Source organism: Hydra vulgaris, chromosome 04, assembly GCF_038396675.1.
Source record: "Hydra vulgaris chromosome 04, alternate assembly HydraT2T_AEP".
Taxonomy (NCBI): Eukaryota; Metazoa; Cnidaria; class Hydrozoa; order Anthoathecata; family Hydridae; genus Hydra; species Hydra vulgaris.
In genome coordinates this window covers 23,041,323-23,065,487 of record NC_088923.1, presented here as the reverse complement: position 1 = coordinate 23,065,487, position 24,165 = coordinate 23,041,323, and the positions used below count along the sequence as shown (strand labels likewise).

At 28.5% G+C, this 24,165-nt stretch overlaps 1 protein-coding gene across 4 annotated transcripts in view; it reads right to left on the bottom strand.

Moving 5' to 3' along the window:
* The window catches only part of LOC100198982 (von Willebrand factor D and EGF domain-containing protein), a 72,147-nt gene that overhangs the window by 35,592 nt on the left and 12,390 nt on the right, over window positions 1–24,165 (bottom strand). The window contains exons 3-5 of one of the 4 annotated variants that reach the window (XM_065795822.1): window positions 22,136–23,956; window positions 9,335–9,607; window positions 2,228–2,398 (exon numbers count right to left, since the gene is read on the bottom strand). In XM_065795822.1, coding sequence (XP_065651894.1) covers window positions 2,228–2,398; window positions 9,335–9,607; window positions 22,136–22,526 — 835 coding nt within the window. In that variant the 5' untranslated portion in view covers window positions 22,527–23,956. Of the gene's footprint in view, window positions 1–2,227; window positions 2,399–9,334; window positions 9,608–18,830; window positions 19,343–22,135; window positions 23,957–24,165 lie in introns of those variants that run through there. The other 3 variants (XM_065795823.1, XM_065795824.1, XM_065795825.1) reach the window with 3 other exon arrangements.

The window sequence follows — 24,165 nt, the reverse complement described above, 5'->3', positions numbered from 1 at the left end:
CGCTAAAACGCTGTATGAATTTTTTTCCTGACTAACACCCTGTGTGTGTATATATATATATATATATATATATATATATATATATATATATATATATATATATATATATATAATATATATATATATATATATATATATATATATATATATATATCAGGGATGCAGAGTCGCAAAAAGGACTCCAGATTTGAAAGTCACAAAAAGATTACTTTATCCAAGTTTTTGGTATCCAGGAGCTCTAAAAATATAAATAAGTTTATGGACTACTAGTCCTTAGGGATAATGGCGGCAAGGACTCCAGGATTCCAGGACTCAGGGCTTAAAAACAATAAGTTTCAAGTCATTAAATCTCATGAATTTTTTTATTATAGCAGATAATAATTCAACAAACATGTTTAGAGCTTCTGGGTACTACAGAAAAAAGTATGGAAAGTGTAAAAACTATGGAAAAAGTAGAGATATAAAGCCGGAGTCCTTTTGGGACTGCGCATCCCTGATATATATATATATATATATATATATATATATATATATATATATATATATATATATATATATATATATATATATAAATATATATATATATATATATATATATATATATATATATATATATATATATATATATATATATATATATATATATATATGTATATATATATATATATATATATATACACAATTCTTATATAAGAATTGTATATACATATAAATATATATATATATATAATTGTGTATATATATATAATTATATATATATATATATATATACAATTCTTTACATTTACTTTTAATTCCTGATCATTATGCTAGGCATTATTTAGTGCCTCCATGAGGTTTTATTTGTTGGTCATAGTTTTGTGCCCAATTATCCGGTTTAAAAGTTTCCAGGCATTCTCATGCATAAAGATGCATTTAGATGGATCAGGAAACCAATCATGTATCTGAGGAATTAATTTGGTAGCTAATGCTGTTTTATATTTATCCTGGCTCATTATCCCTTCAACTATATAAAGAAGGCCACAGCCCTTACCACATATAACTGGCCACACCATCACTTTTAGAGGATGTTTTACCATCTCCATAGCACAGTCTAGGTAATATTTTTCTTTTTTCCATTGTCTAACAAAAGAAGGCTTACATATTAATACTTTAAATTGTGACTCATCTGAGAAACACACCTGAAAACAAATAAAAATAATAATATAAATACTTATATAAATGTTTTTCCAATCTTCAGCAGAAATATGTAGGTGTTGTTTGGCCCAAGTGAGACCTTTTAATTTCATTGCTGGCGTATGTTTAGATTTCCTTGCAGGTCTTTAGCATTTAAACCCCAGTTAGCTATTCAACACCTTGCAGTTCTGTCAGAAATCCTAATATTGGTTTATTGTATGATTTTCGTAATTGAATTTTTTCTTTGCTTTTTAACTCAAATGTTACGAATTGCCTGTTCATCTTTTGGGGTAATGATGCGGGGTCTGTCACATTTCCAATTCTGACATTTTGTACATGTATTTTTTTATCAAGTTTACATTTAATTCAGCTTACAGGAGTGATTTGAATGTTTTAACAAAGCAGATATTTCTGTAATTTTTTCGTTTGATATATCTATAATTTTTTCCATTTTCAGACACCAAAATTTACGAAACAGTTGACAAAAATTTTATTTGTCACGCACACGCTATTGCGCAAATAACAATTTTGCCATGAATATGTAAAAAGGCGCATTTCACATATTTTTGCATATTCTATCTTACCAATTCTAAAAATTGCAACAATTATTTATAATGTTACAACTTCATATAAAAAAAAATGAAAAACTATTATTATTGATATTGAAATCTCAAAGAATGTAAGAGTAGAAGCAAATTTATTCATTTAAAATTCATATTTAATTGCAGTTTTTGTGAAAAAACAAACCGTAACTAATAATTTGGCTGCCCAGTGTGTGTATATATATATGTATATATATATATATATATATGTGTGTGTGTGTGTGTGTGTGTGTGTGTGTGTGTGTGTGTGTGTGTGTGTGTGTGTGTGTGTGTGTGTGTGTGTGTGTGTGTGTGTATGTATAGAGTTGCCATTCTCCTTTATTTTTCTATGGGAGAATGCAGTAAAAACTTTAATTAGTTTAGCCTCGAGTTCTCCTACAAAAAAAGAAGAGAATGGCATCCCTTAATATATACAAATATATATTGTTTACTCTATAAAAACAAATTACCGCATGAGTAGGGTGGAGGATCTTTAGTTGGTATTTTTCCACCAGCACCACTTGTAAAGCGATACCATGTTGTTTTGAAAGGTCTATCGCATGCAAGAGGACCACTAACAGATCCAATAAAAGCAGTACTTCTTTGATAATCTTCAATAGCCAAATATCCCAAACAAGGATCTATATAGAAATAATTTATATATACATGTGTATACACTATATTACGATAGTAACGGAACACATTAGTTGTTGAAATTTATAAAAAAACACTGTAGTATACTATTAACCATTACGGTCTTAATATAAAAATAGTATTTTCATTAAAATAGATTATTTTAAAATTTAAAATTTATTGGCAAGATGTGTTCGAGTTATCAAATACACAGTTAGCGATTCCACGGCTTAACAAATAACATTTGACGTTTGACAAAAAACACGTAACTTTCATAAACTTTGCACTCTTATACCTTTTTGTATGATTAAGCAAGAGCCTTGTGTTTTTTGCATCAGTTAGTGTTACTTAACCTCTTTCCAACCATATATAGAAAGTACTAAGCTTTGTATGACTTCATTTATATATTACCCATCTCTTGAGACCACTTTTCATAAAAAAACTTGCCGCGGGAACGTTTTTTTAAAACGAAGCTTTTGAAGGTAAGGATTCCTTAAAACTTAAACACTTCCAATTTTTATGAAACTTTCCATATTTATTAAGAAAAGGACGAAAAATCTAATTGAATCTGGACGTTTTTTAACATTTATACAAAAAATTTTAGTTCTCAGCGTTTAAAAACTTCAAGCTTGATTTATATAGAAAAAAAAGTGTTTTTGAAAAACGTCCAGGTGGAAATTGCAAATTTAGCCTTTCTTCTATTTAAAACAAGTATTTATTTAAGTTTACCTAAAGAATTGGTACTAAGGATTTGCATTTATAAATTATGTGTATATATATGCTTTTCTTCGCGTATTTAATGACGTTATCTGTTTTGATTTTTGCGTTTGTTTTGGTTAAATTATGAAAATTAAATTGCAAGTGAAAGTATAATTCTTAAAATTTTAATCAAATGAAAATAAATCTTTTACTTTTTCCCAGGTAAAAGGTCTGCGTTCTTCAAGAAAGTTAAAATCTTGATTTTTACTATTTTAACTACAAGTTGCTTTTATTTAAACTATTTTTTTCAAAACAAAAACCTAAAAATAGTATTCAACAGGAGCTTACGAAAATGGAATTGTGTAAGAAGTTCTTTATTTCTTTTTATATTTATTTGCCTCTATTTGTTTGTTGGCTTAATACTATAAACTCAAGTAATAATTATTTTAATTCCCTTCTTTTAGGTGTTGAAATTAACAATAGTCTTAACAAAATGGATGCTCCATCTATAAGTCAAGAAAGTAAGTCAAAATTATAAAATAGGAATACTGTAGCACAAATTTTTTTCATTTTAATAATTCTATTTGTTAAAACCAAAATAATCCACCCCTTATTTTTCTTTTTGTCACTTAAATTAAGTTTACTTTTAATTTTAGCATCCGACACTGTTTTGGATTATCTAAATATTAATGGAGCCATTGTATTTCTCAAAAATCCAGATTTGGTTTTAACCAATCGCCATTTTTTACAAATTTGTAAAGAAAAAGATACATTTAACTTGACATGGCCGAATCTTTCAGTATTTTTTACATCCTTGTTTCAATACCCTATATCTAAAGTTATGCTGATCAAGTGCCTTCAAAAGTCAAAAAATTTTATTGCAAAATTAAATCGTGCCAAAAATTTTGATTTAACAAAGTATTTTTTAAGCTCTGCTTTATCTTTTATTGCTGCTTTTCCGGATGTTGTTGGTTTGTCACCTTCTAATGCTTGTTCTACTGATATCCACAATAGTGAAAAAAATCAAGTTACTGTTTTTCTATCTTCTGATTTAAACTTGCAAACAAGAAAAATCGGAGGTAAGAGTTAATGCTAAAAGATAAAGGGTAGATGACTCATGGAGTACATTACTGTTCATAATTATAGGAAGATCTAGATTATAGCGATAACGATTAGCTGAAAAAAGTTTTCTTAGAGTTAAAGTTCACCAACCACTGTGAGCCCCATGCTGTAGCAGAAGTGAGATCTTTTTCTAGCTCAAATGCCCCCTCCAAGCAATCAGAGAGTGTTGGGTTCTTATCAAGACAGGAATAAATGGTAGTATCAGCTGTAGAACGAGACCATCGAAATCCATAGCGATGATCAGAAAGTAGGTTATTAGATTCAAGAGGAGAGCTTAAGTTTTTGTTAATTAAAGACTCAAAAACCTTGCTTATAATAAGACCATTAAATATATCTACCTCCTTCAAAAACGTCAATTACATGTTACAAATTAATTTTTCTTTATTTGATAGGTGAAATCACCAGATAATAAGGTAGCTTTTATCCAAATTGGAAACTGGGAGATTCTCTTCATTAAATTGCGTTTTAATAAGAAGGTTTTTAGAACCATTTCCTAAAAGGATGTATACAATAGAAGTTGGGGTAACAGAGCATGAAAAGTCATCATTGGCAATTTTCAAAATTAAATCAGAAGGTACAAAAACAGTAATTTGATTGGGAACAATTTCACTATTGTGGATAGAAGTAGGGGTAGAGCAAGCATCAGAAGGTAACAAACCAACAACATCAGAGAAATCATCATTTTTAAGAGAAAACAGAGCTTAAAAAATCTTTTGTTAATACACACGAGATTTTTTTTTTTAATTATCTTTATTTTAACAAAGCAACCACTGCATGCAACCACTTTTAAAGTTGGAAGTTACTGGAAGAGCCAAGACGAAGTTTATATAGCTAGATAACAATTAACAGATGACTTAAAAGATTGAAAAAAGATGGGTAAGACCATCATGTCAGATTTTATCGAAAGCCTTTGATATCCAAAGCAGTAAAATTTGCCTAACCACCTCTATCTAATGCTATGAAGTACCGTTCTGTAGCAACAGTTAGTAAGTCAGTTCGAAAACAAGATGATTGAAATCGATATGTTTCTTATGTCATCTGCAAATAGAGCCATCTTTAAGTTTTTCAGGATGATCATTTGTTTTGGTTAAAAGTTAACCCATTACTTAGTGACACTAGTGTGAATTAGGAGCGTTTATTGCCACAGGGTCTGTGTATTTTGTGATTGTGATATTATTGTTGTGATATTATGTGTCGATAGACAACTTGGCTTACCTTCTCGATGGTGTCTAAAAAATGGTGTAATAAATGATTATTAGTTTGTTTCGTTACTGAAACTTGCTACTTCTAATCATTCACTAAAAGCCAAGAAATAAGTTTTAGAATAAAAACATTTTTTTATGTTATTTTCATTTTTTTTATCGTAGGCGTTTTCATAGGTTCACATAAACAATCTTAAAGAGTAAGTTTCTTTTTTTATACTTATTTAGTTATAAATGTTTTTGATTTATATATTTTTAAAATAAATTAATAAAATATTTTTAACACGTTATTGTGTATCTGTGTTTATAATAATAATATTTTTACATTTTTAAATATAATTTCTGCTGTTATACCTGCCTATTGCAGTTAAAATTACTTCAAATTGCAGAAAGTTTGTTTGCTGTAAGTTATTTTCATTAAAAATTAAATTTTAACTTTATTGAAGAATCTTCTGTCTGTTAAATAGGTCATTCTGAAAAATTTCGACATATTTCAATGCTCTTTTGCAGTAATTTACTAACCAGTCTGTGAATTATACAATAATTTCAAAATGATGTATGATTTGGATTCCATGATTCCTTTATGCATATTTGTATGGGGTAATTATAATATAACCCCAGATTTTATTTTCCAAAACTAAGTAAATAAGTGAAAACCATCAGTCTGTAAAATAGATGATTCTGTTTTTTTTTTTTTTTTTAGGTTATTTAGGTGCTCCCAGAAGTCCTTTCGGTCTTATCACGGAGCACCGCGGAAGAGCATTCGAACCTGGGACCTCTGGGTTCTGAGCCAGAACTCTAACCACTGCGCCACGGCTGCTCAACGGCTGGTTATTCTCGTCAGATGAATAAAAATGGGACCATTATGAAAAATTTCGAATCAAATTTAATAACGGTTCAAAAATATCAAATATATTTAAAGTCGGTTGGTTTGTGCCCTACAGCCCTTTGGAAGTAATTTACTGACCGTTCTCTAAATTATACAATACTTTCAAAATGATGTATTATTTGGATTTCATGATTCCTTTATGCATATTTGTATGGTGTAACTATAATATAACCCCAAATTTTATTTTCTAAAACTAAGTAAATATGTGAAAATCCTTAGTCTGTAAAATAGATGGTTCTGGTAAATCTCATCATTTGAACAAAAAAATTTTGGGGTATTTTATTTTCTTATATTTGTTGGATCACTATGGAAAATTTAAAGTCAAATGTAATAATGGTTCAAAAGTTATTCTAAAGTCAATATGACATCAAAACTAAGTAAATAAGTTAAAGCCCACAGTCTTTAAAATAGACGAATCTGGACAACCCCGACTGAATTAAATAAAAATATTTTGGTATTTTATTTTATTATAGTTGTTGAATCGATATGAAAAATTTCAAGTCAAATGTAATAACGGTTCAAAAGTAATTCAAAAGTCAATATGATTTAAAAATACTCTCTTTTTCGGCGCCTTAACACTGCAAATTTTCCATACTTAAGCACGACACCTTACGTCAAAAATCATCAATTTTTCAACTACAAAAAGTTCAATAACTTTGGATCCGCTTAACTTCAAAAGCCGAATGACCCCTCATTTTTTAAGTCAAATCAAGCTCTATACAATGATATAAATTATATATCCTTGTTTGAATTATAAAAAAATCGTCTGGAATGGCTAACACAGTACTACTGTAAATTCTACTGTCAGCAGAAGCTATTTAATAGCTTTTACTGGGTATTTGGTAACTAGAACTTGCTAATTGATTTTTAAATCACTAGATGTAGAAATGGTTGGTGCTTTAATCAAGTTTTGTTTTTCTGTCAGACTATTTTCAAAATACACAGTACTCTACTGCCAAAATAGTGATATATGTATGTACAATATTTAAAACATAACATGCGTTTTTAGGAGCTGATTTATTGTATTGAAATGGCCCGATAAACCAGGCTGACTAAAAAAATGTTAACATAAAAAAATAAATTACATGAGAAATTAAATAAATAAATAAAAAAATAAACATAGGAATTTTACCATAAATTTGAATTGCGCATTTTTTTAAAATTTTTTCATTTTCATTATTATTATTATTATTACTGGTTTGGTTGTTTTTAAAACTACCGGGAATATCATTGATTCCGGATCGTCTATAAATTACGCAATGGGTATATAAGATGGGAGGGGAGTGGGTCAATTATAAAAGAGAGGAGACACTAAATTTAAAGAAATATTATAAAATATTAGATAAATAGGTTAAAAGCATAGGTACTTTAAGGGAGGAGGAGGGTACTTAAAAAAGTGTATTGCAAACGAGGGGGGGGGGGGGGTAGGAGGTAAGTGGGGGAAGGTTGACAAAAAAAAAAGCGTACGTACTTCATGGACGAACCCTTACAAATATAAGCTGTTCGATTTCCGACCGGGTAAAGATTAAAATTATCTTCGCAGGTTTAGAATTAAGCAAAAATAAATAAATAGGCGCATAATAAAGGCTTTTTGGAGATATTTTTTCAAAACATGTCAGTAAATTATTTAAACCATGTTTATTTGGATACATGGTGGATTACAAAATAGTAACAATGTATGTTTCCCACCTCACTGACCAAAACGAGAACAAGTGGTTCTCCAGTTAAGAAGTAAAGAACAGTAATTCACTGAATTGTTTAAAAAGTTGAGGTATAGCTTAGGCATCTTCATTGACTTATATTTTATATTTAGCCTTTGGTATTTCAGACCACGAATTTTTTTTTAAAAACATAAACATTGTGGAATAACTGATAATGTTTTAAAATGGTTAAAAAGTTATTTATTTAATCGCAAACAATATGAACCTATTGGCGCTCCTTTATGAGTTTGTTAAGGATTATCTATAGTGTTCCGCAAGGGTGTTTTCTCAGATAGTTTCTTTTTCTTATATATATTAACAATCTTCCTTACGTATCCAGATTAAAAACAATAATGTTTGCCAAAAATACACACCTATTTTTATCTCCTACTAACATCACTACACTATTTCAACTTATAAACCTAAAACTAAACAAGATTTCTTGCTTGTTGTACGCCTCACGCAAAGTTAATTTTTAGGATAAGCTTATAAAACTTTCTGACTTTTCCCTTTTTTTTTATCTTTTCTTTTTTCTTCGTAAGTGAAAATCGATAATGTATTAGTTAAAGAAAGCTGAGGAGAGTTTAAAATCAAAAAAAGAGTGATTTATATCAATTTTATCATTAAATATTAGGTTTGTATTATTTACTGTTAAACATGAATTTTCAAATTACTGATTCATAAAAAATTTCTTGATTAAAAGGGTTGATGTCTGTTACTCATATTCCCAAAATAGCATTTTCTACTATAGCTGTTTTTTTATATAATTAGATTTTATCTGAGGTATATGGTGATAGTGATAAAAGATACAATCCATTAATATTAGCGTAATTGAAAAGGTTGTGATTTTTAACGTGTCATATGTGATCATTAAGAATAAACACTTATTTTTAGTGCTACAGTTCTTATGTATCAAAAAGTTTTTTATAAAATCCATAAACAGATTGACTGAAGTTGTGACTAGTGATACATGAAAAAAAAACAATTTTAAAAGGAAAGCATATCTGCAAAGTTCAAAAATAGTTGACTGAAGCCAAAAAAAAATAGACAACTTTTAAAATCAAAATCGAAAAAGAGGGAAATAATTTTGATAATGTGGATAATTGAAGATAAATTTGTTTTGATAAGTTTTTCGAATAAAATGTTTTTGTTCTGTGTTCATAAAAATATCATCTTTAGTGCATTCTTAATTTTAAGTTAAATAGTGACTAGTAACCGTTTCAAAAGTGTTCAGTGATTCTACTTTGTAACTAAAGGCTATACTAAAACAACAAAACTACTTTGTAACTAAAGGCTATACTAAAACAAAAACCGTATGAAAACAGAACTTACTTTCCGAATAACAGACATAGCTTATAAATGTATATTTGAAAACACCAAAACATGGATCGCCAAACTGATCATTATTAGAAGCTATAACACATTTATTATTGTTGTTGCATAATTTTTGCACAACTTCTTCAACATTTTTTTTGCAGTTTAATACGTTAAAGTTCCCAGTGTTACATACTGCGTTGTCAAGTCTACCATACATAGCACTTTGAATTCTTATCAATGTTTTAGTTGGGCATTGTATTTCTTTTGCATCATATTCACATATTGTTACTATAAAAAACAATAAAAATTTCTTTGAAAACTTTTTCAAAAAACGTGAAATAGAACTTTTCATGCATCTTTGGTATACTTGAGTGAAAACATCATAGTCAGCAATTGCTCATATTGACTACTTATCTTATGGTTTTTTTTAAGCAAAGACCCAATAATAAAAAGAAATACGCCAGAAATAAATTATCACAAGCTTTCAAAATAGATACAGTAGAAAGGCGTTTTTTCCTTAACTTTTCATTTTTTATTATGAAGATATGCTGTAGATGATCTCCAAACATTTCCAATAAAAATATTATTTAATCCAAAGGCATTAAATATATGGTTTATTATTTTAAAAAAATAAATTAGAAGAAGAATCTCTCAAAAAATATTTATAACTCTATATAACTGAAAATTCAGTTTTAAAAATAAATTTAGCAAGGTTACTTTGGGTTTCCAATTTATACATAAGATATAAACAATATATGAGGAAGACCTTTTAACCTAGCAATGTGAAAATTGTAGCAGCTGTTGCATTGTGGTTAGAGTCTTGGATTAGAACCAAGAGATCCGAAATGACATTGGTACAGAAGGAGGTGTGAAATTTCTAATAAATTGCTTTTGAGTGCTGCTCTGTGATAAGATTGTAAGGAATTTTCGGAGCTTCTAAACGACCACATAAAAAAATGAAAATGGTGAGCAATAAATAATAGATTCTATAAAGGAAACTTTTCAATATGCTAATGAACTTGCAACACTCATTTTAAGTGAATGGAAGTCTAAGGAAGATTGGTTTAAGGTACGGAAGATTAAAATAACCTCTTTAAAAAGTTTATTGATATATAACTATATAAAAACTTCATATTCTAAGTGAGTATAAAAATCCTCGCAACCAAATATATGCATTATATATAAGACAGTTAATAGCAAAATAAATCAATTAAAAAGTCTCTTTTTATATAAAAACGAAGCATTAATTTCAAATAAAAAGTTGTGACATAATCTTCGTCATCCCGATTCTGATGACAGTCAGAAAGTGTACATTCATATCACTGTAGTCTGTAGTGCTTCTCTAACTTTTAAATTAAAGCTATTGATTTTTATTATAAGCTTCTCAAATTTGGGTTAACTTCTGGAATCCATGGCAGTGCTGTATAAGGTGAGGACTAGTGAAACTATAGCCTTGACCCGAGCAGTTTTGGGGGTTCTGATTCAAAAAAAGATCTTTTAAAAAGGAACTTTGAAAATAAAATACTTGAATAATGACATGGAAAAAGGCCTCCTGCTTTAAAAAAGCACCAGGGCTCAACAAGTTATAATCTACCACTGATCTATGGTAAAGATACAATATTTTTAAAGGAAGTAAATAAATATTGTTCTTCAATATTTAATTTTTTATCATTTAAATTTTTTAACATTTTTTATATTTTTTCATAGGTTTGTTTGTTATGTCGTAACTTACTTTTAGAAACCATTTTTTACATCTAAGAAAAGTTGCTAAATTGATTTATTTTTGCACTTACCGGTTTTTATATATGAAATATCTTTGAGAACAAAGGTATTTATACTATCCTGAAATATCGTATAAAATCATTTATATATATAGTTTTTTTCTATTCAAGAATTTTTTTACCTACGGTTGTTGTTTTCTCAACTTGTTTAATGTTTTTAAAAAAAAATCAGGACAACTAGATTTACAAAACTTTATTTTTAAATTAAAATATTGGTTATCATGAATATTATAAATTAAAAATTCAAACTAATAACACTGGTTAACTTCTGTTTTGGTGCCGGGGTATTGTAGCTGATTTTATATGAACTTAATCCCTGATTTCTTATATACCGTTAAATTTTGCCTGTCAGCTCAAATTTTTAAGATATAATATTTAGGCGAAGTATATACAACACTATTATTAATGAAATCCACTTTGCTTTCCCACACTTTGCTTCTTACTAAAAATGCTCACATGTCTCCAAAATTTTCTGTAAAACGGTCTAAATGGCTGTGTAAGTAGTGCATCTTAATACTTATATTACACCCAAGGGATTAGAAACTGCTCGTTAACTAATTCAACACAATTTTTATCTTTGCGTTTCCCCGGAAAACTTTTGACAGCTGCTACAAAGAAAGTCCATGCTTTTTGCTCAACCTTATTCACTTAATTCACGAAGGCAGAGTCATTAATAAGTTTTCTTATTTGTAAACCGTTAAATATACCTGCTTTATTTTGTCCGTTCGTAACTGTGGCATCTTCTTTCCTAGCTATCCAAAGCGCGACCTACTTTATTCAAGAGCCTATACGAATTGCTTTATATTCCCCAGCTTGATATGCAGTGGAAGAAAAATTATTTTCTCTCATTCAACAAAGGTATCGTTTAAGGCATTTCCCAACGTCCACGTTTTCTCTCTTAGCCCATTGTTTTCTATGCCATTGGTGTGTTTTACTTCTGCTATGCCAGAGACCCAAGAAGTAACAATATTTGGAGTAGCCACTTTGCTGTTCAAGAAGAAACTTTACCGTTTTTATGTATACAAAAATCATTTATTAATGTCCTGATTCTTTAGCTTTTTTAAGACTAAAGCAATGGTGTTATATTCTTCTTTCATTTTTGTTAAGAATTCCATACTTTTTTTTTCCCGCTAATCCACTGTCGTATATGTTCTGCACAAATTTAACAAACCTAATGCGAGGCTTAGCTTTAGCTTAGCGAGGTGAATCTTTTTTACAAAGTCACTTACTATTTTTTGATCGTGATCATTAACACCAAAGTATCCGAGGTGAATCTTTTTTACAAAGTCACTTACTATTTTTTGTTTTCTTTTAACATATGTTCTCCATATATGTAGCAAAACACATCAAGATGATTCACACAATTTTTTCTACTTAAAACTCATTTTACTTAGGTATATCAACAAAAATAAAACAACTATCTTCAATTCAGTACGTTTTAGATTAACTTAACTACAACACTTTGCATAACAGAAATATCACATATCACCAACTTTTATCTCTTCCACACTCGCATACTAATCTTAAGTGCAGCTGAGGATGATTTACAGCATGGTTATTCACGGTTGGATTTTCCTGTAACTAGTTGACTGGTATAAGGACAATATTACAAATATATAGAATACAGTAACCAAGCTTTGTATATGTGAGTTAAAACTTTACAAAATGAAGTTAGAACTGTAAACTTCATGTAAAACTGCACCTTTAAAAAATATTTATCTAAAAAAATAGAGATGAAAAAACTGTTATCATATTTAACTTGATTGACAAAATTATAGTTAAAGTCGTAGTCATAGAAATAGCCACTTGAGGTATTCCTTTGATAAACTCTTTATTCTTTTTTTAGTGTCCAATCCACTGTAAAGAACCGGACCTCTCTTTGTATAGTGTATCTGGAAATGTTTTTTAAATAATGAATCAATCATAATGAATCAAGTTTTGATAATGTAAGTTTTATAAATGTCATAAACTTTACCTGATTCAGGAGCGGATCCAGGCTGTAGCAAGTGTAGCAATTGCTACAGTCAGTTTTTTTTCTTTTTTTATTTTATACATATTATTTTTCATGCAAAAGTGAAAAATAATTTAAATAAGATATGGAGGTTACGAGTAGTCAAAATGCGGCGCTTCAAAGGTTTATCGAAAATCGTCACTGAGCGAAGTATGATACGGAAATATTACATTCGGAAAAATGAAATGCTTTACTGAAAAACTCATGTTTTAACGGGATTTGTCTCACATGCCCATAAAATTTTGAAAGAATGTCAAACATTTCGCAGCGTATCAACTTAAATTGAACTGGGAGTTAAAATAAATGGCAAATCGACTGTAGCAACTGTAGCAAAAGTCAATTTGTCATATTTTGAAACAACTCTATACATACCCCCGATAATTTATTATAGGTTTAGCCTATTTAAGTGCAATCTTTTTATTAACAAGGAGGTTTTACGCAGTGACTAAAAGTCATCAAGCGAGAACCTGTAGCAAAAAAAAATTGTGTAGCAAAGACAGAAACTCTGTTAAATATCCACTCTCCGTTTATAAAACTTTTTTAATGAAGTTTATAGCAATCATTAAAACGTTTTAAAAAATTAATAGATTTCCAAGAAACAAAGAGAAGAAAAACGTTGGATAAAATGTTTACCAAATGCGAGTTTTAAAACGTCTAGCAACACTTTATTATATGATCTGATTGACATCAAAACATTAAAAATTGACATTAAAAAGGTTAAACTAAAATAACATTTTGCACAATATTCCTCTCAGATAGATTTTTAGTTTATTCTAAAATTGCAAGGAACTTTCTACTACTTACTTTTCTAATTTAGAAGTTTCTACTCTAAAAGTTTCTACTCTAGAAGTTTCTACTCTAGAAGTTTCTACTCTAGAAGTTTCTACTCTAAAAGTTTCTACTCTAGAAGTTTCTACTCTAGAAGTTTCTACTCTAGAAGTTTCTACTCTAGAAGTTTCTACTCTAGAAGTTTCTACTCTAGAAGTTTCTACTCTAAAAGTTTCTACTCTAGAAGTTTCTACTCTAGAAGTTTCTACTCTAGAAGTTTCTACTCTAGAAGTTTCTACTCTAGAAGTTTCTACTCTAAAAGTTTCTACTCTAGAAGTTTCTACTCTAGAAGTTTCTACTCTAAAAGTTTCTACTCTAGAAGTTTCTACTCTAGAAGTTTCTACTCTAGAAGTTTCTACTCTAGAAGTTTCTACTCTAGAAGTTTCTACTCTAAAAGTTTCTACTCTAGAAGTTTCTACTCTAGAAGTTTCTACTCTAAAAGTTTCTACTCTAGAAGTTTCTACTCTAGAAGTTTCTACTCTAGAAGTTTCTACTCTAGAAGTTTCTACACTAGAAGTTTCTACTCTAGAAGTTTCTACTCTAGAAGTTTCTACTCTAGAAGTTTCTACTCTAGAAGTTTCTACTCTAAAAGTTTCTACTCTAGAAGTTTCTACTCTAGAAGTTTCTACTCTAGAAGTTTCTACTCTAAAAGTTTCTACTCTAGAAGTTTCTACTCTAGAAGTTTCTACTCTAGAAGTTTCTACTCTAGAAGTTTCTACTCTAGAAGTTTCTACTCTAGAAGTTTCTACTCTAGAAGTTTCTACACTAGAAGTTTCTACTCTAGAAGTTTCTACTCTAAAAGTTTCTACTCTAGAAGTTTCTACTCTAAAAGTTTCTACTCTAGAAGTTTCTATTCTAAAAGTTTCTACTCTAGAAGTTTCTACTCTAGAAGTTTCTACTAGGAACTATTCTCTGTGTTAAGGTGTATATTACAAAAATGTTATTGTTTCAGAAAGTTGCTGTTTTTGGAAAACCAATGATTTAAATTCTCTTTTGAAAAGTATTTTAAATGTTATGATAACTTATAATACAAGTTATATGTTTGATGGTCCTAAATTTCTTTTAAAAATGTTGTAAAAACCTGTAAACAAATAAATTCCTTATTTTTATGTAATCAAATTCATTTAACTTTAGAATCAGTAAGAGAGTCAAATAGCAAAGCAAAGGAATTTATATATGATAGAAATCTAACTCTAACATTTAATGAAAAAATTTGGTTAACTACAGATGGAACTCTTGTTGTTTGACTTTTGTCCACGTTATCAAAAACATACAAAATAATGAACTCAGAAAGCAAAATGTTTTTTCCTGATAATACTTACGATGTTTTTCTTAATCAACCTGAAAGTTCTACTATCTCAATGTTAACAAGACAAAAGGTGATTTTTTTAATTTTGCTGTCACATAATAGAAAACTTTTAATCTAAAAAGTGTCGGTATATATTTTAGGTTCAATAATGATCAAATAGCTTCCTCAGAGATCTAAATGATAAACAAAAAAAAGTTTGTTTTGGATTTTTGTGATACAGCATTATGCATGAAAAAAAATCAGAAAATAGACATAAAATTTCAACACATGTCACAAGGCCTTTCACAAATTATACACGTGAGGAAATAGTCGCTGATTAAAACGCTATTATGAGAAACTTTTGTTACTAATATATTATGTTAGGAAAATTTATTACAGAACTACTTGAAACAGAATTTAGAAATTTTAGAAAAGTATCTTTAGACATATTTTTTAAGTGTTCTTTGAAACCAAAGAAATCTCTTGTTTACATTAACATGTGTTTTGAAATTATGATTTGCTTAGCAAATATGAAATTTTGACCAGTATAATGTTTTATTTTTTTAAACTTTTGTCAATATCCAAAATTATTTAAAATAGGTAGATTAAAAAGTCCTTTTTACAATACTGTTCCATGGCTTTTCTTCAATTTGATTAAAGATAAAGTTTGTTTGACTTCCATACTCAATAATTGTTTGCTTTAATGCATTACTTAATTGAATTTGAGTGTTATCATCAGAATATACTTTCCTATATTAACTTATAAAAAACCACTGAAAACTTCCTACACCAAAATCAAAGAACTATGTTGTTTTAAATAAAGAACAACCATATTAGGTTTGTCTTGTTCGGTTGACATTTATTCATTGACACTTTCGTTTTTATTATTTGCTGAGAACTCTTAATTGTAATGTGTCTGAAGTTTGCTGTTTTGGGATTTTAAAAGCATTCCTTATTTATTTAAAGCAATATATTTTTAATTAAAAGTTTAATTACTTTAGCTCTACTTTTTATTTGATTTTAAACGTGTTTCTTTTTTTCATTATTTGACAAAAAGTTTATTGCAATAAAGTAATGAAGTTTATTATTAAAAATATGAAAATATTTATAAGTTGTTTTTATAAATTTATATAAATCGTTACAGTGCCTATTTTGATTTCAGATATTTTATAAAGTTAAACCATTAAGCAAAGCAAAGTGTGCTCTACAACACATTTTAATTAACTAAAATAATTGAATTTAAACAAATTTAGATTAAATTTGTCGTTTTCATTTTCAAATTATCAATCTCCAATTTTTTTGCAAACCAAAACATTATAACAACCACAAATATTTTGTTGATTTAAATATATAGATAAATTTATATGTTTTGTGTTTTATTTGGCAATAAATACATTGACTGGCAATAGGAATACCAAAAACTAAATGTAAATACATCGAAACGGACGGAAGAAGAAAGCAGTGGTAGGGACCTCATGTATTACTATAAGCCACTGTACATTTAAGACTGGCGCGAATAGTGTAATACCCTCCCCACCCCCAATCAATGAATTTTAGTTCGACATATCTGCAACTTTAACCCTATTAGACCAACAAATCGGAATATGAATATCATATAGTACAGACGGCAAACTTAGACTTTTAGTACTATCGGCAAATGTGAAAAGCAAGGACCTTATTTATTTATTTTTTCTAGAGAAAAAAGTATGGCATTTTTGATAACAGGCAATAAAAAACCTGGAGAAAAGTAATGCATCTACATCAAATGATGCATCAATGTCTCAATGAGTTTCGACATTTTGTGCATTCTGTTTCCAAGCGCACGATTGTTTTCAAGTATTTTTAGCGAATATTAGAAAAATATTACAGCCCGAGTGGACTAGATTATCTATTTCTTACGACTACGCCTAAAAGTTATAAAATTCTAGGCACAAAATTTTTTTTTTTGAAGACCGGTGTAATTAATTGCTGAAATTTTATTTAAAATAACCACGAGTTTTTACTTTTTTATTGAAAAATCTACATAATAAACCATTTTTAAAGTATATTTAAATAAACATTTTTTGTGTTTAAACAAACATATTAATTTAACGTTATTTCTAATTAGACAAACTTATATTCATATAATAAAAAAAAAACATATAATAAAATAAAAACTATTGAACATTATTTAAAATAAAATTGATTAATTTGTTTATTTAGTTATTCCTATATGCGCAGGTTAGTAGAACAAAAAGGGTGTCACTCAATCTACAAAGTATTTTCAAAAAATCAAGCTATATCATTCAAAAAAAAAAAAAAATACAAATGGATAATATAAGACTTTTATTGCATATTTTTTTTAATTGCTAAGGGTTCATCCGTAAAACACGTTACGCAATTTTTGACCGTTATTGACCTCCCCCTCGTCTCCAAATCGTAACACTTAAGAAGCAAGTTTTGTATGAGTCGTCACAAAAGTACTAACCCCCTCCCCTATGTATATTATTATATGTTATATATTATTAAATAAGTATGTTATTATTAATGACGAGTTTCCAAATAAAAACACATTTGTAACTCTTAATAGTGTGGCTTGAACTACTAAAATCCTTTTTTACTTTTTTTGTAATAATATTTTAGTCGGTTTTTTCATTTTAATTATGTTACTTCTTGACAACTTTTTTTAAGCTTTAAATTATTATTAAAAAGTTAGTTAAGAAAATTCAAAAAAGTAATAAAAAAAAATAATAAATTTAATTTTGAAATGAATATAACTATAAAATAATATTGTTTTATTTTTATTGTTAATGCCATTTCAAAACATGGCGCCATCTTTTCAATGCTTGTTGGAAACATAAATAAATGAAATAAAAAACGCTGCCGCCTATATATTATGGACTCAGCACAAAATTTGTAAACATTTGGCTGTTTGTAAACACGGTAATCTTAAGGAACATGAAATCCTTCAATATAGGAGTAATCTTTTATAAAAAGTTTGAAATTTATATTAATTTTTATAAACAAAAGCGGCTAAATATGTTTATAATTGAGATAATCCATAAAAGTTACAATTTAAATAAAAAAACAGATTACATTTAATAATTGAAACTTTTACGCAAGACGATTTCAAACGTCACGCGAAATCAAAACATAATTTAAATTTCAATGCGGTTCACATTTATAAGCAATGTTTATACAACATAGCAGCAACCTGAATAACTAGTTATCTTGTAAATTGGTTCTATAACACTTTGCATCCAGGCTTCTGTAACAATTGTACATTTATGCGCGTCAAAACTTTGTAACAATGTCGCATTTAAAAAGATAATGCTAATCAATATTAAGAATATAAAATGTTAAGCATTAAGGTGGTAAGCCTATGTAAAAATTTTTCACGTTCCACGTTGAATAGGGGATGCAAAACAAAATTCATTATCATAAAATAAAAACGCTTTTTTTTAAAATATAGAATACACATTAACTACACCAACCAAATGTAAAAACCGTAAACGATCAAAAATATGTTGTTTAGCGTTAATAAGAATTAAATATTTTAATAATATGTTAAAAATATTTGAATATGTTAAGTATTGAAATATATAGCAAAATGTATTAAATCACCTATAGATGTCGTTGTTGCGGGTTGTTTTGTTGAATTTACAAATGGAACATAATCTGGTGGTAAAGTTATATGGCCTCCACCATACTCGCAACAATTTCCACTAATTCCTTTATCGCATTTACATTGATCTTTCATGGGGTAACCGCTGTTATAACAAAATCTGTTGCAAACTTTACAATCTAGCAGGCTCTCAGGACAAATTCCTGTATTAGATTCTGTAACAACTTTAGTTCTGCTCCGACATGATACACCGTTGTTACCACACGGAGCCGTGCAAAATCCCCATGAATACCACTCACTCACAACGCAATTGGAAGCCAATAAAGGTGTAATGGCACTGTATACTAAAAGTAGTTTATTGAATGTAAATACCATTTTGAACCTTGCTTGCAATTTAACTCTTTAATTCTAGTTTTAAATGATGTTTTTTTTTATGAAATTTAAAAGAACTCAAAATCTAAATGTATGTTTTTGTTTTTTAATATGTTTTTCGTCTGCCATTTCAAAATTTACAACAAAGTCTCTTGTTTACATTGTATTTGTAAACAAGTGAGGCGTAATATTATTTGGATAGAAGGTTAAACTTCATCAAAAGATCAAATTAGGATTATGTCATATATTTATTTAACTAAACGTTAAATGCCGTAAAGGCTAAAGGTAAAGTAGTTTTGATGCATGATGGGAACATGATTTAAAAAAAATGAATATAGAAACTTTATGTTTAAGAAGAAAATACCATAATATACCATAAAGCGTTAAATTAATAAAAAAACGTTACCACTCCTCTCCGAGTTGTAAACTATTTTATCGAATCTTTCTATTGTTAAATATTACACTATATTATGTAGGCTAAGTTTTATTTCTGGTTGGATATCGCTAATAATATCAATGGTTAATAAAATAGCTAACAAGATTTTGTTTATTTTTAACTTTTTAAATCAAAATTAATATCAATATTAAGGTGTCTCAAAAGGGTTTTTTTCAGAAATGAATAAGAAATACCAAAAAACGAAATTTATAGAGGTTCGAAACAGCAAAATTTAAGGAAAGCATACACAGTACTAAATGGATAAAAACACAGAGTAACTGAATAACATATTCTATGAAGAAGTGTTTGTAAATCTGGAAAAAAAGAATGAGTTTGACTAAAGTTAAAGTAAAGGGTTCATAAAAAAAGCATACAAATCATTTAGAATCTTCTAAATTAACAAGATAAACCTATGTAAGTGACGTGAAATTTTTAAAATGATTAAATACTAGATTATTACACAATATTAGAAAGAGCTTCTATATAGTATTTGAATGGTAGAATTTTTTTTACTTTTCCTGGAACTCAAACTGTTTAGTTGCAGTTGTAAAATGGGTTTACAAAGTAAAATGTGTTCATACGTATGGAGGTGCACTTTACAAACTCATCGGTTATAGCATCAAGATCAAGAGTGTAGATAATATCGCAGTTTAAAAAAGCAAGATAGTTAAATTGCTCCTGAGACATTATTGGCTTTGTTTATCGGTCATTTTACGAGTGTGTGTCTTTGGCTGTTCTCTCTCCCCCCCCCTCAAACCCACACACTTACCCACCCAAAGAAAGAGTTTGTTAACTTAAAGTCCAGAATATATTTAGCATTTGACACATTTCAGTCAACAAATTCTTTTTTTTGAAAGCAATTATCAGTTTTAATAGTTCACACCCCTCATTCTATTTCTAGTAACACCCCTGGCTGTGTTTAGCCTATTAACATTAAAAATATTTACTTTTTATTCATTGTGACATGTCCATTGTGGTTACATTCAGTAACAAAATTTTATTTTCTAAATTTATAGTTTTACAATAAAATGTTACATTTAGTAAAATTCCAAAAAACTGTCAATGTTTATTAGAAGGCTTAAACTAGCAACTAATTAAAAATTAATAAACTAGCCTAAACCCAGCGAAGGGGTAAGATTGACAACATTTTAGACTTAAAAAATTAAGTAAAACAAAAATGCTTGAAACCAGAGTTGTCAACAAAGCCAAAAGTAACAAGGCCAAGGCCAAAGTCACACGTTACAAGGCCATGGATAAGACCAAGGCTAAAAGTTACAAGGCCGAGGACAAGGCCAAGGTCGAAACTAAGATTAGGAGTTTCAAGACCAAGGCCTACGCAAACATTTTCAAGATCAAAGAGTTCAATTTTTTTCTTACGTTAAGGCCAATTATTAACAAAACTTTAAGTAGCAAGTGATGTGACGATAAAACCATATTTTGTAAAAATAGACCAAGGTTATGCTTTTTTTTTAAGGTCAATGTCAAAACAATTAAGGCCAAGGTTTCAAGGCCAAGGCCTCAATTTTTGGCCTTAAGGCAAGGCCAAGGACTAACAACTCTGCTTAAACCCTGCCTAAATTAATTTGGATTAGCGAAAAAAAAGCAGAGTTTAAAAAATTCTGTTTTAGCGAAAAAAAATCAGAGTTTAAAAAATTCAGAGTTTAAAAAATTCTCAAAAAAAAGTAAAAAAAATGGTTAAAAATAAAAAGTGGATTTACATTGTTATTACTTGTTACGAGTTATAGTTTAAAGTTTCTATTTTTTTTTAGATTTTGCGATGTATAAACTACGCATGATCATGTAAACTAATCTGTTAAGCCAACACCATTTCTATCCCCAAAATCAAATATTGTGCCAAACGTTTAAACTTATGTTAAATTTATGCAAAATACTTTCGCTGTTTAAAAATATTTTAAAATTTAGCATTAAATTAATATTGACAAAATAATTTGTTTTAGATAATAAACACTTAAAAACTATAACGTTTTTATTTTTTTATTAAATAAAATTTTTTTGTTCATACAAAATGTCTTTATTGAAATATTTTTACTTTTAATAATATAGATCGACCGAAACAAGAAATACGCTGAAACCGAAATAAACCGAATTTAATTTTTTAAGTTTAATTTTTTAGGGTTTTGATGTTTTTAAGAAGCAGATGGATACGCGCTATTTACTTACTAAAAATTAAATACAACTTTAAAAAATTTATGAAAGAAAAAATCTGTATAATTGTATTCTTTTATAAAAAAGGAAAACATGTTTAGAAAATTCCTTAAGTGAGTGACATTTTTTGAGAGCCGACATTTGGCTTTTGTGTTTTCATACAACTTTTGTATTTTGTTCATAATATTTGTATGAAATTCTCCCAGTAATATATATATATATATATATATATATATATATATATATATATATATATATATATATATATATATATATATATATATATATATATATATATAATATATATATATATATCTAATAACTTCATACCTGTAGACTTTTTATCGCTACAGCAGCGTCCAGAAAAGTCTCCCAAGCATTCGCATCCATTATCTTTTAAAATGCCGCCATTATGACAGAATCTATTGCAGTCTCGATTTTCCTCTAATGCAAAGTTACATGATCCACCTCCAGTTTCTTCATTTTGTTTAGTTCTGGTTCTCATTTGAGTCCCTTCTTTTCCGCATTCTCTATTGCAAACACTCCATACTGACCAATCATTAAGAGTGCAATCTTTCTTAACATTGTTGTTATTGTTTTTGTTGTTGTTGTTGTTGTTGTTGTTGTTGTTGTTGTTGTTGTTGTTGTTATTAAAAAGACAGCAAACAAAAAAACATTGAATATTAATGCATAAAAATATATGCCACGCATTAAAAAACATTTTATACGCAGTGTTATGATCTTACATGCACGTTAATTTTAAAATTTAGATTATTTTGCTTCAAATATATACTTTCAAAGCAAACAATAAAAATTAACAACTGTTTTAAAAATGCAAATAAAGTCAAAGATTTATTTGATTTGCAAAAATATTGCGAAAATAACTGTTTGCACTAAAAACTACAGGTCATTATATTTATTAAAATTGTAAGGTAAAGCAGGCCCATTTTTGGGTCTTCCTGACCCCCAGTAAAATAATGGCTGAGGCCTCTCTAAACACACCCTTTCCTCAGCTCCGCTCTTCCCTTCCTTCCTTCATTAAAAAAATAATTCGTACTTAAATATATATCTTTTTTAAGGTTTACTTAACAAATATTACTTCATTAGACTAAAAACCAACATGTAAGTGTGATGGAAAAATTTAACAAGTTAATCCAAACAATAAGCAAGGTACAATCAGGTCTTGTATTTTACACATATATAAAACAAATCCGTAGGGTAAAAAAAAACATGTTTCTAAAGATTACATAGTTTTCATCTAGGTTACATTGTTAGTAGATAAATTTGTTTTGATATCTTGTCGCGGCTTTTAAATTTGAAAAACAATTAATCACATCTTCCACGTTGATTTATTTTAGAAAAAGATTTTCAATTTTAAGCTTGATCTAATAGCGTACAGGCATTTACAATAACATCTTAGATCTTAAACGAGAACCTTTATCTGGTAAAGTTTTTAACAGCAGCAGAAAGAGGAAGAACATTGGCTTTTAGAAATAAAATTTAGAAATTTAATAGAACAAAGTTGACATTTAGAAAAGCAGTCGTTATTTATTAGTTAGAGTTCTTGCTCTAAAACTAAAGGTCCGTGGTTGAAAATTGGCTCTGGCCATATATGCAACATTGGTAAGAAAGAAGGTGAAAACTTCCTGGTTAAATGTTATTCTGTGGTTCTTTGTGATAAGATCATAAAGACTTCTACAAGCATATAAAAATCTAAATAATTAAAAAGAAAAGAAATAAATATGGGTTAAAACTTCTTTGATCAAATAAACAGAAGCGAATCCAGATAATTTGGTTTTGTGGTATCAATTTAGGTTGAAGTGTGAACGAAGTTCTTGAAATGCAGACATTCATTTGGAAAATAAATGTCGGCATTCTTTTGGTAAAATTAAAAAAGTTCTTAGACGTGAGATGTAATTTCAATATAGTCCATATCTGGAAGACGGACAAGGGGAAACAATTAAGAAGTAAAAAACAAGCTTACCTTTGCCTTTCAAGCTTAGCAAAAAGTTAATACACAATGATAATAATCACAGTAATTATTTTTCTTCCAAAGTGAAGCCTGATGCCTCAATAAACGTCATTTTTTTTGTGTTGGCGCTTGCGTGCTCTTTTTTGTTTCTAGTCATCAGAGCATTTATCGATGCCCACCTATATCATAACAAAGCTTGACTTACCTCTTGAACAAAAGTACTAAAAACTATAAAGTTTACTTATCACTGCCAAACCAATTTTAACGGCTTGAAGCATTTGCTCCACATAGTTATTATGCCGTTTCAAGCTGATCTATTTTTTAAAAGTCTTCAAGCCTTTACTAGCGTATTCGGCTGATGCGTTTTGTCATTGTTCAGCTTTTTAAA